The sequence below is a fragment of the Carettochelys insculpta genome, chromosome 13 (genome assembly GCF_033958435.1).
Source record: "Carettochelys insculpta isolate YL-2023 chromosome 13, ASM3395843v1, whole genome shotgun sequence".
Classification (NCBI taxonomy): Eukaryota; Metazoa; Chordata; order Testudines; family Carettochelyidae; genus Carettochelys; species Carettochelys insculpta.
Genome location: NC_134149.1, coordinates 24,670,137 through 24,683,947, shown reverse-complemented (window position 1 = coordinate 24,683,947; position 13,811 = coordinate 24,670,137). Strand labels below are relative to the sequence as shown.

General features: G+C 48.7%; 1 protein-coding gene across 3 annotated transcripts in view; it reads right to left on the bottom strand.

Annotated features, from left to right (window-relative positions):
• Positions 1 to 13,811, bottom strand: part of AR (androgen receptor) — a 168,665-nt gene that overhangs the window by 73,192 nt on the left and 81,662 nt on the right. For all 3 annotated transcript variants that reach the window (XM_075008085.1, XM_075008086.1, XM_075008087.1), the window contains exon 2: positions 12,258 to 12,409. In XM_075008085.1, coding sequence (XP_074864186.1) covers positions 12,258 to 12,409 — 152 coding nt within the window. The remainder of the gene's footprint in view (positions 1 to 12,257; positions 12,410 to 13,811) is intronic.

Below are 13,811 nucleotides of genomic sequence, written 5' to 3'. Positions count from 1 at the left end.
AGGATAGGCCGAACGGAAGAACCCTGTATTGGAAATGCTCCCCACCGACCGTGAAGCAGAGGAAACATCTGTGTGCCGGGTGGATTGTTATATGAAAGTAAGCGTCTTGCAAGTTGAAGGCTGCAAACCAGTCTCCATCGTCCAGTGCCATAAGTACGGAGGCAACTGTAATCATCCGGAAGCGCTGTTTGCGCAAGTATCAGTTGAGGCCCCGTAGGTCCAGGATCGGCCTCCAGCCTCCTGTTTTCTGTTAGGAAGTATCGTGAGTAAAAACCTTTTCCTTGGAATTGTTCCGGTACTCTTTCCACCACCCCTATGAACATGAGGTGATCTACGTCCTGCTTCAGCCTCGTCTCGTGAGAAGGATCCCTGAGAAGAGGCCGGGTGGGAGGTTTTGGTGGTGCTAGTGACTGGAAGGGGATCGTGTGATCTGTGGCTATAATTTCCAGCACCCATTTGTCTGTTGTGATGTTTTGCCATTGGGAGTAGAACGGTTTGAGGCGATGATGAAACATGAGGTGAGAGTGGCATTGAGAGATCGGGTTGATAGTGCAGTCCTCAACATACCCGTCAAACTTGCTGCCTCTGGGCTTGCCCCGAGGTTGTGCGACTTTGTTGAGAAGGTTGCCTGGGGCCCCTGTACTGTTGCTGCTGTTGATGGCGCCCTTGGTCATTGCCTCGCTGGTATTGTGCGCCTTGTGGCTGGTAAGTGTAGCGCCTTTGCTGGGGGTAGAATTTATTTTTCTTGTATGGAGGAGTGTACATACCCAGGGTCTTAAGTGTGGCCCTCGAATCTTTGCTAGAGTGGAGGACCGAGTCGGTTGATTCTGCAAACAACTTTTGCTTGTCGAAGGGAAGATCTACGATCTTCGTCTGTAGATCTCTGGGGATACCAGACGTCTGGAGCCAGGATTCCCTACGCATTACCACGGCTGCGGCTATTGAGCATGCCGCTGTGTCCGCCACGTCCAGGGCAATCTGAACTCCCGTTCGCGAGGCCGCATAGCCCTCCTGGACGATCGCCTTTAACACTGGCTTCTTGTCCTCTGGGAGGAAATCCATGAGAGAGGTAAGTCTAGAGTAATTGTCAAAGTTATGGTTTGATAAATGTGCCGTGTAGTTTGCCATTCTAAGTAATAAGGTAGAGGAGGAGTAGACCTTTCTGCCGAACAGTTCTAATTTCTTAGCATCTTTATCTGACCCCCCTGCTTTATACTGAGGCGTCTTTGACCTCTGTTGGGACGATTCGACCAACAAAGAATTGGGCTGTGGGTGGCTAAACAGGAATTCCATGCCTTTGGCTGGGACGAAGTATTTCTTATCCGCCCTTTTATTCGTAGGCAGGACAGAGGCCAGAGTCTGCCATATGTTAGTGGCTGATTCCATAATGGCTTCGTCCAGTGGGATGGCGATTTTAGACGAAGCTGGGGTCTCAAATTTTTCAGGAGTTTATGATGCTTCTCCTGCACCTCTGCTATTTGAATGTCCTGTGTGTATGCTACTCTTTTGAACAGATCTTGGAATTGTTTAAGGTCATACAGAGGGGAGATGTCCCCGGGGACAACTGCCTCATCTGGGGAGGATGGGGAGGCGCCGCTAGGATAAACCTCCTCCAACTCCTCTGGTTCCTGAGTTCACTGGTATGTTTGCTCCTTCGTGGGCTGTGAAGGAAAGCCTCGGGACTCTGGACCTATTTCCACCTGGGACAACTGCGTTCCTCTCCCAGAGCGAGAGTGTATGCGGGGGTGTTGGCAAGGAGTGGGTGGGGATCTGCCCCTGGATCTGGACCTCCGATGTCAGTGTTCAGTATGATGAGGACAGCCATAACAACATGGGCAAGGGTCCGGTGATGGAGACCTGGACCATGATCGGAGTGTGTACCTATGATGTCTGGAAGACCGGGATCTCTGTGACGACATTGATAATGGTGAAGCTGGTTTGTGATCGTATTCGTAGGGATCCATGCCCGAAAAGGGTGAAGGTGGCCTGAGCCAAGGCGAAGGTGGTTGGAGGAACGGGGAGGGGGGTCTGAAACAGGCCATTGGAGTTGCCGCCTGGTGACGCGGCGTGTGTATCTCAGGGGGGGCGCTGGGTGATAACGGCAGCGCAGAAATGTCCGGAGATGGACTGTGGTGCCGGGTTTTAGCCCTAGCTTTCCCCTGCCCCTGCAGGGTGGGTGCCTCCCGCTACCGTGCCGGGGATCTTGGCCCCGCTGTCGGTGCCGCGCTCGGTGCCATCATATGTGGTGCTGCGCGGGTAGCTTCCTCTGGCGCCATTTGGCCCCGTGCTGGGTGTCCTTGCGCCGTCGGCGCCGTGAGAGCCGGTGCCGCATGAGGCGGCACCACCGATTCCAGTGCTTGCCCCGCTGGCGCCCGCAGTGCCCTCGGTGCCGACTGTTGAATAGTCGGAGGCTTGGCCACGGCCACGTGCGCGACCGCGCTGCCACTTTCATCAGCCCGCGGTTCAGGGCTCTACGTTCTGCTCGTCCTGCTCGCTGAAGTCGCCGGCAAGGATCGAGCCGGGGAGAGTTTCTTCTTCTTTTGCACAGAGGGGGTCAAAGAAGCCACCTTCCTTTTGTGCGACCCTGAGGGCCCTTCTGTGTGAGGCTTCTCCGGTGGCTCGGGCTGAAGGGCCTTATCAAACAGGATCATCTTGAGCCTCATTTCTCTGTCCTTCCTGGCCCTGGCTGTAAGCTTAGCACAGTGAGAACACTTCTGGGTAACACGGGACTTCCCCAGGCAACGAATGCACTTACTATGCCCATCAGAGGCCGGCACAGCCTTGCGGCATGACTCACACTTCTTAAACCCCGAGGAAGACATCCCAGTGAGTCTTTAACTGTTAATAGGGTACTTAGCCGCTAATCACTGCGTTCTTCAAACAAATAACATTTATGGCCTTTAGGGCAGCGGACAGCTTAACTCAGCCTTCTTTGTCTGCTCTTCTCCCCTCCATTCCTCTTCTCTCTTACCTAGCTGCTATTTTTTTTTTTTATGTATAATAGTAAAAAAAAAAAACCAAGCTGACAACTAGAATTATGGTCTTATCTGTCTCAAGTGTTGGAGCCGGAGCAGATTCCATCTGCAGCCATTGGCGGTTGAGAAGGAACTGGCGGGGACCAGATTGCGCACATGACCGAGGGTGCGCGAAGGAGCGGCGCGCATCGGCGCATGCGCGATCCAGAGGAAACTGCTAGAAGATTTCCGATCTGCGGTGCCGGGCCGAACCCGACACCTACTGTGGAGCACCCATGGGGACCATTCGAAGAAGAATATCTTATTGCCTCTATATAAATACATAGTATGCCCAAATCTTGAATATTGGTGTACAGACATGGTTGCTTCACCTCAAAAACGTCATACTGGTATTGGAAAAGGTTCAGGAAAAGGCAACAAAAATGATTAGGGGTTTGCAATGGGTGCTACATGGAGAAAGATTAAAAAGACTGGGACTTTTCAGCTTAGAAAAAAGGAGATTAAGGGGGGTATGATACAGATCTATAAAACCATGACTGCTGTGGAAAAAGTTTATAAGAAAAAGTGTTTTACTTGTTTCCATAACAAAAAAATTAGGGATCGTGAAATGGAATTAATGGGTAGCAGGTTTAAATCTAACATAAGGAAATTTTTCTTCACGTGTGCTGAAGACCAGGACTTCAACAGGGTTCAAAAAAGAGCTAGACAAATTCATGGAGGTTAGGTCCGTCAGTGGCTATTAGCCAGGATGGGCAGGAATGGCGTCTCTAGTCTTCGCCTGTCAGAGATTGGAAACGGATGTCAGGAGAGGGATCACTTGCCGATTACCTTTTCTGTTCACTCCCTCTGGGGCACAGGCACTGGCCTCTGTCAGAAGACACGATACTGGGCTAGACCTTGGGTGTGTCCCAATATGACCGTTCTGATGAAACATAAATGATCATCCCCTCCCCACCAGGGATCCTGTCAGATTCCTCTACCTGCAGGCTGCTCTGTGGGGTTTTCTCTGGGAAGAAGAAATCAGGACGAGGAATCTTTTCTCAGCATGTTATTTTAAAAATCATCTAATCCTATGCTGGTCACTACCTTGGACAAGGTGCAAGAATGCTGTTGTCAAAACCAAAGCCTTTCTTGAACCCTGATGTGGCCCTGGTAAAATGAAAGCCTAAATGTCACTTAGTTGGAAGGGTTCCTTGCATTTATCCTCTCTGCATTTTGTGCAGGAATTAAGAGTCAGACCGATGATTCTTGTTCTTTGGAAACAGAGAAAATGCCTGGTGGAACAGTTACAGCAGAACCTGCTACCAGGAAAGAGGAAAAATAAAAACTAGCCTGTGTGGATTACTTAGCAGTCAGGATGCAGATGATCACATTCTGAGCAAAAGAAATGCCAGATCTGATTAAAAATAAATTAATCCCAGACCATTTGGCTTGCAATAAGCAAACCCACATAAGAGGTGAAGAATCTGCATGGACAAGTTTTGGAACCTGTCTGTAGTTAGCCTGGCCCTACAAGTGCCTTAGCACATCCATAAATCCAGACAGGTGATGGGCTAGTGAGGGGGAAATATTTATGCCTTTTCTGCCACTCTTCCAGCAACTTGTGGTCAAGACTGCAAGTTTTGAGTGGAAAGAGTTAGGCAGGAATTTTATTAAGAACAGAGTGAACTTCTTTCCTTGAAGCAAAAGTAGCACAGCCCAACCAGCCCTCTTTATAAAGGAGCAACAGTGCCAAGATATTGATCATTGCTTTTTGGAAAAAGATCTTCTGCTCTTCCGTATCTCTCAGTTCAATGTATTTCTATGAAGTTTTCTGCCCCAACATCTCTCTTTACAACTTTGAATTCTTTGCAGGTATATTCAATACTTAACTGATAATATTCAGATACTATGATGAGGGCCAAAAAAGTACTGAAACATATTGATACTCCACCATCCAACGGTATGAATGTGTGGCTCTTCAGGGTGCACTAAATAGCTCATTTCTTCTCCTAGCTTTTGCAGAGGCAGGAATTTGCTGCAAACTGCTGGCATGGATCACTGGTAAAAGGGGTGTTTTAGTGGTCTGGGTAAGCAGCTCTTTTGTTTTGCTGGTCTGTATTCTTAGAGTACGCCAAGATACCTGCCTAGAGCTTTTCAGATAAGCACTTTTTGTAGGATTATAGAAATCTGAAGTGGTAAAAAACGTATTGGACAGAGGAGAATCCCCAAGTTCAAATTTACACGTGTATAAGACGCAAGGGAACTGCCCACGGAAAATTACTCAAAGGAAGCATAAAAGCTGTTACAAATATAGAGTCAAAGGTAGAAATTGCTAAGAATCCCCTTTTCCAAAACAAAGACATTCAGAGGCCATCCCTATGCCCTACAAGGTAAAGCAAAAGCACCAAGCTTCAATAGCTTGTTAAATAAAATGTACTGTTAAATAATTTAGTATAAAAGCTTCAACCACCAAGAACCACAGTGGATTCCTGCCTTACACTTTTACTTCTGATTATGTAGGCTAAACATTGGGATTTAGGTGACCTAAATTGCCTCCTTCTAATCCCTATTTAGTTCACCCCATCAAATGACTTCCTAGTTTGAAAATCTCCACCTAGAAGGGAATCGTGAGTGTTGCAACAGGTATAAATAAAGCTAAGCAGAAGCCCTAGTCATAGCAAAGAAATTAGCCAGAAGAAGTGAATAGCATTAAGTTAGGACAACCACCTTTTGGCATTCCAAGCCCCCAGGTCTCTCCATTTGACCAACAAGCAGCAATTACTTCCCTTCACCTGTACTTGGTTTCTAATTTCCTCTCTCCCTCATTAAGAATTTTTATCAGTGTTTCACTTAGATCAGGGGTGCAGAAACTGGGGGCATGCCCCCTCAGGGAGGGGTGTGAAATTTCAAAAGGGGGACGCCCCCCAGGGCCCTCCGCTGCCTCCCCATAGCTTCTATGCACAGCTGTGCTGTGCTCATATGCTGTGCTGCCTGCCCCTGCCATTGGCAAAGGGCAGACTTCATTTCAGGTCCCCCTACCACTGCTCACTTGCCTCCCTGCAGCCCCTCTTGTATCAATTGACCACCTCCCTACCTCCCACAGTCTCTGCCCTTGTTTCTGGTCCTCCCCACTGACTTTTTGCAGGAACATCTGAGCAGGGGTAAGAGATGTGTGTTTTACCAGCACAGCCCCTTGTTTCAGCTTCCCCAAAGAGTGCAGCCTTTTTTTTTTTACGTGCAATGAGGTTGATCTTTTGTTTAGTTCCTCCATTTAACTCTAAAAAGGCTGCCTGCAAGCGGGGGGCGGGGGGGGGGATTGGAAAAGCAGAATCTTGATCGCTAGGGAGAAAACAGTCCCTATTTTCATGACTGTGTTACAACCATAAATATCTGTCTGGGCTCAAGAGTAGCAATTTAAGGAGCCAAATTATCTGCCTGTGTAACTGGGTGAAACTCCATTTAAGTCAAGGGAGCTGTGCCCGTTCACACCAGCACAGAACTTAATCCAGGGTGTCTGCAAGAGAGAGGACTTACTAACTCCTAGATGTAAAGGGAGCAGGGAGGATTTAGCAGGTTTTTAATTACAGCTGCAGTATTGATATTGCAGACAAAGCTCTGCCCTGCAAAACAAAATGGATCAGAATCTGACAAAGCAAAAGACAGTTTTCTTTTTTATTCCCACCCTTTAAACATTGTGACAACATTGCTGGGTAGCTGAAAATAGAACAACATACCAATGAGATTTTCCATTGGGAGACCAGTGTGCCGCTCCAGCCCCCTGTCCTGAAATGTAGCGCATCAGGCAAACATGTTTTATTCTAATTAATCTGTCAAGGGAAAGGAAAGAACCTGTTGCAAGAAGAATTATGCCTGGGGTGAATGCCATATGATCCTAATTTATAAATAAACCAATAAAATATTTTTGACATTCAAAACATACCCTGTAGACCAGAACATGGAGCAACAGTAAATCCCATTTTAAAGAAATCTATGAATTTACACCGTTAAGGAGATGACAGCAGTGTACATGACAAAGCATAGCGCAGGTGGGTCAGGGTGTTGGCTTTCCAAAGTTCCTCACTCATGCCTTGCAACATTCCCCCTTTATTCCAGTCCTGGGTGTTACCTATCAGCTCTATGTCTTTGGGGAACCAGAGCATGGCCACTTGTCATCCCTGTGCTCTTGGGGAGTCAGGGAGTGACACTTATGGGGAAAAAAAAATCTCCTTCCTCCAGGCCTCTGCTTGAATCAAAGACAAAGCACTGAAACTGGCAGGGGTGGACACACCTAAATCCTACCAACAAGGGTGACTGGATTAAGGAAACACCCCTAGCCTCATCTGCATTGAAGATGGAACAGAAAGACCTCTCCATTAGCATAATGAATGGAGAAGCCCTCTTCCAAAGCAGGAACCCCACCGAAAGCAGAGAAGCACTGCCTGATGAGAAATCTCTGCTCCAGATGCCAGTGAACCCAGGCCTGCTCACACCCAAATTAGTCGTTATCAAACCAGTCCTAGTAATGGATCCTATTGATAGCCAAAATACTGAACTGCCTAGTTGCATTCTGAGCTCATTCAGGGAACATCACCCATAGCCAGGCATGATCTCTCTCTATCGTCTCGCATCTGTTAACACATAATCAAATCCAGGGTTCTTCTTGATCCATTGTCCTGTCTCTACAAAAACATGTCCACTTGCTCAAGAAAATGTTCTGATTCCTGGATGCAAAGGCTACATCAGTTCCATTGAGCTGTCATTATCTCACGCCTCTCCCTGGCTACCATCACCATCTGGGACCCCGGATCAGAGCAAGCTGCATGGAATGGTGAGATCTCTCTCTCTCTCTCTCTCTCTAGGCATAGCCTTGTAACCTTGCTTTATGTACGTAGTTATATGGTTTGCTAGCCCTAACATTTGTAATCAGTTTATTTACTATTGTAATTGTTAAATATATATTCACTACTCAGAAAAAAAATAACTTTCATTGTTAAACTAATGACTTCTCTCTCTTTTTCTTCCTCTCTGGCTCACTCTTTCTCCAGGTGTTTTCCGGCTTCCCCGTTCACTTTGCCACAACAGTTCTTCTACCTCAGCTAAAAGATCTCTGTGTTGCTCAGAACTCCTGTGGGGTTTGCCTATCTAGTGGGTTACTACTAGAACGACTGTGCTGTGAAAGTGGGTATTGGGGAGAGGGTGCTGAGCCAGGGTGGCATAAGAGGATGGCAGATGAGAGTGCTGTTTCACCCAGCCAGAGTCCAAGGGCACATAAGGGTCACGGCTCGGCACTGCTGTGCAACCCAGTCCAGTGAGTCCAGTGAGTACAGGTACATATAAGGTGTCAGCTTGTAAGTGCTGATTAATGGGTCGTCTCAGATGAGCTCTGGCAGAGAGAGAGAGTGTGTGTGTGTGTGTGTTCACCTGAGTCCAGGGTGGAAAGAACTTAATCCTGTGGACCCTGGATCGGGCAGAATAGCTCCATTGGGAGGAATTAGCAGAAGGGAGAAGTAAAGCTCCTTAGGATCACCAGTGTCAGACGCAGGACACTGACAGAACTATTCAACTCTTCCCGCTGTAACCGCAAAAGAGTAACAGGCAAAACCAGCAACATCCTCCCCAATCAGCTCTGCCAGTGTAACTCAATGCCAAGTTAGAACAGCCCTGCTATTTCAATCCTGACATTAAATCAACAAGTCCGATTGTGCAAGCTTATATAACTGCCCGCGGGCAGACTCAAACATGGGACCTCGGGAACTTCATGCAGGAGCTTCTACAGTTTGAACTAAAAGCCAGCTGCCTCTCAGCTAATGCAGCAAAGGACACCTGTTCTTTCTCTGTGGAGGTGGTCTAGGTACCACCACACAAGACAGCAAACCATACTCAGGAGAAGTGTGGGTTACCCTTGCATGATGCTTTTGCAGGATATGCCTGCGGGTTAGACTGAGAAAGCCCCTGGATTTGAAGGAGGATTTATCACTTGCCTTGTGGGAAGCTTGTGATGCACTCCAGCAAGTTCAGTCAGTCACCCTTCATGACGGTTGAAGATGCTGAATGGGGCCAGTATCCATTAAGAGATTGTTTTACAGTAAACTCCGTTTTATCCAGGACTCAGACAACTGGAATTCTTCCTTAATCGGCACTCCGTCCCGGGCGGCCTCTGCGCGTGTGTGTGTGTGCGTGCAGCTGGTGGTTCCTCTGCTTTCCCACCCAGTGCCCCCTGCCCGGAGCGGCTCCCAAAGCGGCCATGTGGTAGCCACCCACAGAGGGGCTCTCCGCCCAGCGTCTGCCACCAGCAGCAGCTCCCTGAATGACTGCACAGCAGCAGACCCCAGCAGCAGTTCTCTGCCCACCGCTGGCAGCAGCTCCCTGAGTAGCTCCTAGCCCAGTGCCTGCTGCCAGCCACAGCTCCCCACACAACGCGGCTATGCCCAAGCCCTGCAAGAGGCTCCCCGCTGTCCCCACCAGCAAGGTAACAGGACAGCAGCTGAGGAGGAGCTGGCGCTGGCGGATGGGGAGATGAACTTTGTTACCATTCATATTTAAATATCCAGGGCCGTGTCTACACGTGCACGCTACTTTGAAGTAGCGGCGCCAACTTCGAAATAGCGCCCGTCACGGCTACACGTGTTGGGCGCTATTTCGAAGTTGAAATCGACGTTAGGCGGAGAGACGTCGAAGTCGCTAACCCCATGAGGGGATGGGAATAGCGCCCTACTTCGAAGTTGAACGTCGAAATAGGGCACGAGTAGACGATCCGTATCCCGCAACATCGAAATAGCGGGGTCCGCCATGGCGGCCATCAGCTGAGGGGTTGAGAGACGCTCTCTCTCCAGCCCCTGAGGGGCTCTATGGTCACCGTGGGCAGCAGCCCTTAGCCCAGGGCTTCTGGCTGCTGCTGCTGCAGCTGGGGATCCATGCTGCATGCACAGGGTCTGCAACCAGTTGTCGGCTCTGTGGATCTTGTGTTGTTTAGTGCAACTGTGTCTGGGAGGGGCCCTTTAAGGGAGCGGCTTGCTGTTGAGTCCGCCCTGTGACCCTGTCTGCAGCTGTTCCTGGCACCCTTATTTCGATGTGTGCTACTTTGGCGTATAGACGTTCCCTCGCAGCGCCTATTTCAATGTGGTGCTGCCCAACGTCGAAGTTGAACGTCGATGTTTCCAGCCCTGGAGGACATGTAGATGTTATTCATCGAAATAGATTGTTTCGATGTCGCTACATCAAAATAAGCTATTTCGATGTAGCGTGCACGTGTAGACGTAGCCCAGCAGACCCCTGGTCCCAGGGCTGCTGGACACGGAAGTGTTTACTGTAGTGCCCTTTTACTTGGGCTAGTTCTCTATTGTTCATTTAGTTATAAAGTAGCAGATGGTAGTTGTACCTGATGGGCTGCTCTGCAATGTAAAACCGTGATGTTAAACAGACGACTGATGTGTTCATTTTTCATGTGCCAGGACACACTTCACCACTCATTATAACTTCCTGGCACACCCAGCATATATAACCCAATCCCCTCGCCTAGAGTCAGGCACCCTCAGCCACCCCACTTTAACTCAATGCTCTCCCTCTGCCCCAGAGCCAGGCTCCACCAGTCCCCTCCATGTCATTCTAACTTGACGCCAGACACTCACCAGAATTGCTGCCACCCCTGCTGCTGCCACCGCTACCCCCGCCATCACGCGCTTCTCCCAACACAGGGTGGAGCGTGTGTGCAGAGCAGCAGATGGAAATCCTGGTGCGCAGCTCTGAGGCACACTAAGTGCTGCTTCATGGTACATCAGTGTGCCATGGCACATTAGTTGCGGGGCACGGCCCTAAGACGTTGCACAGGTGAGGACAGCACTTAGATGACACTGAGTTGCATCTTCCAGGGTATCTTTTTCACACCCCAATCAATGCAAGTTAGATGGACTTAAGTGGCATGTAGATCTGTCCATTATTTTTCATGCTCCTGCTAGCACAAATGTAACAGATGTAATGGTGAAATGCAGGCTTCCATGTTACAGATGAGTAAAGTGAGGTTCAGAGTAGGGAAAGCGCAAGGACACACAGTGAATGCAGCCAACAACAGAAGCCAGAGAGTGCTCATTCCTAATATCATGCACTTTTAGCTGACGAACGGCAATGCTTTCCGCATCTGACGAAGCGGGTCTTTGCCCATGAAAGCTTATGTTCCAAAACATCTGTTAGTTTATAAGGTGCAACAGGACTTCTTGTTGTTATCATAAAAGCCAGCATTTAACTTACTAGTATTAGCAGCTGACTGAATAGGCATTAACATTAAGGGAAAATGTCATGATCAGTGACATTAAATGCCCTCCAGAAGTCGGAGTTAACTATTGTGTAATTCACAGGACAGCTTATGTTACCAAATACATGGGCCTGATCAACAGACAGTCTTGAACGGCTGGCAAGAGAGCATGCATCTGAGCTGCAGTTTGAAAACCTTTGGCATTTCTTATCACCCAGCCTAAAAACCCTGCATGACTAATTTATTTTCATTTAAAAGTGAACATTCAAGCTGGGCAGGGGAACATCTTGTTTAACACAGGAGCCTCTTGCTCTGAAGATGAGAGCATAAAGGCAGAGCTGGTGACAAACTCTTCAGGCTGGGGGGAGTGGAAAAAGTACAGACGACAGAGTATTGCTCCTAAATTAGTGTGACGGGCAAGATGAAGCTTGATCATTCTCAGAATGTTAATGGGAGCATCAGGAGGACACGAGGAAATGGGAAACTGGAAAAGGAATTGGGGGAAAATACTGGATTATGATATTTGGGTGTTAGACCAAAGGTGGGTGGATGGAAATACAGCAACCATTAGGTTGTGTGTAAAGTCACATGGGCGAGGGAGAACTGACTCTTTTCCTTAGCCCAGCTGAGCCACTCCCAGCAGTCAGCTGTTGGAAAGGACAGAGGGCTGGCCAGGTTCTGGTTATTTTTTTCTATGACTGGTCTGTAATATGGAATGGCAAAGGTACAACAAGGAAATCAATTTTTCTTTCTGAGTTAAGGGAATTCAGGGTCCCTTCCTGCTTTCTGCCTAGATCTCAGGTCTCGGCTTCCCTTAAAGGCTCCTCAAAGCCAGCAGGAAAGCCCAGCTTCCTAAGAAGGTGTCAGGCATTTATTCTGCTAATGCCCATGGACAATTTTTTATGTAATTAATGCATTTGTTTGTAATGAGATGACGTTTTGTAAGTGAAGTACAAGGCCGTCAGGCAGCCCTGCCCTGACAAACAGAAGATGCCCGGGCTGGAGAGCTTGTCCTTTGATGTTGCTGTGTGGTCTGAGCAGAGGTGAATTACCTTCAGCCGCTCTTTTGAAGAAGACTTTGCAGCTGCCGCAGGTGAGAGCTCCGTAGTGGCACCCGGACGCTTCATCGCCGCAAATCAGGCAAGTCTTCTGTGGCGGAAAGTAATAGTCGATGGGCAAAACGTGGTCCCTGCCAGCCTCCAACCTTTGTAGGTAAAAGAGAAAGGGAGCAAAGATAAAGAGAGTCAACAAACACAGCTGAGGTGAGCTGCAGACGTGCTCCAGGCCCAGCACTTGGGAGACGGCTCAATTCAAAACACCAGACCCGAGAAATGTGTGAGGTCATGCTTAAGCAGTTGGGCAACAGCAGAGCTTAGGATCACGCTAGTGTCACCCTGCTGACTTTGTGGGGACTGGGGGAAGTGTGGTGTGTGTGAGTGTGTGTGTCTGGAGGGGGTGCTGATCTTTGTTTACAGTGTGACTGAGAGCAGCAGCAAGACCAGCACTCAGATCCCTCCCAAATAAGCTCCCCTGTTCCCCACCTGCATGAAAAAAACAGCAGGGCAGGCAGCCTTGCCACAACTCTTCCTTAACATTAATTCCAACCTTAAGCAAGCCAGATGCCCTCACAGCTGCCAGTGAAACAGCAAGACTCCGTCATGAACAGACATGCTGCACTGGCTGGTAAAACACTCTGCCTGACAGAAGCACTTCTTTCAAACAAGCCTATCAACTAATGCACACTGTCTTAACAGACTGTGGGGAGGGGACACCCTCCTCTTCCCCCTCCCCTCCCCACAGTCTCCTAGCAGGAGAGGCTGAGGGTCTTGGACTTATTTAGTTTGCTGAAGAGAAGAGTGAGGGGTGATTTGGTAGCAGCTTCCAACTTCCTGAAAGTGGGTTCTAAAGAGGATGGAACAATGCTGTTCTCAGTAATGACGCATGGCAGAACAAGGAGCAATGGTCTGAAGTTTGAGGGAGAGGTGTAGGTTAGATATTAAGAAAAACTATTTCACCAGGAGGGTGGTGAAGCACCGGAATGCGTTACTGAGACAGGTGGTAGAATCTCCATCCCTAGAGGTTAAGTCTTGGCATGCCAAAGTCCTGGCTGGATGATTTAGTTAGGGTTTATCCTGTTTCAGGCAGGGAGCTGAACAGATATGCTCCTCAGGTCCCTTCCAGCCCTAGGATTCTATAATTCTAAGATATTACACCTGAAACTTTCCTCCTAATATACCTGTAGTACCCAGAGACACTGAGACCTTGTCTGGGGTGAGTGAAGCCTCTGCTCTACAGCCTCAGCTGAGCGCTAGCTAGCCTTTAGCTAATGTGGTAGAGTGCAGGGCTTTAGACCCTATGCTCCCAGGTTCTATCCCTCGGGTTAGCAGCCTGGGTCTGTTGGCCTTACATACCCAGCGCAGCTCAAACATAAGAATGGCCATACTGGGTCAGACCAAAGGTCCATCCAGCCCAGTATCCCGTCTGCTGACAGTGGCCAATGCCGGGTGCCCCAGAGAAGAACAGAAGACAATGATCAAGTGATTTATCTCCCGCCCTTGTAATGAAGGCTAGGGGCACCATACTTTACCCCTGGCTAATAGCCATTT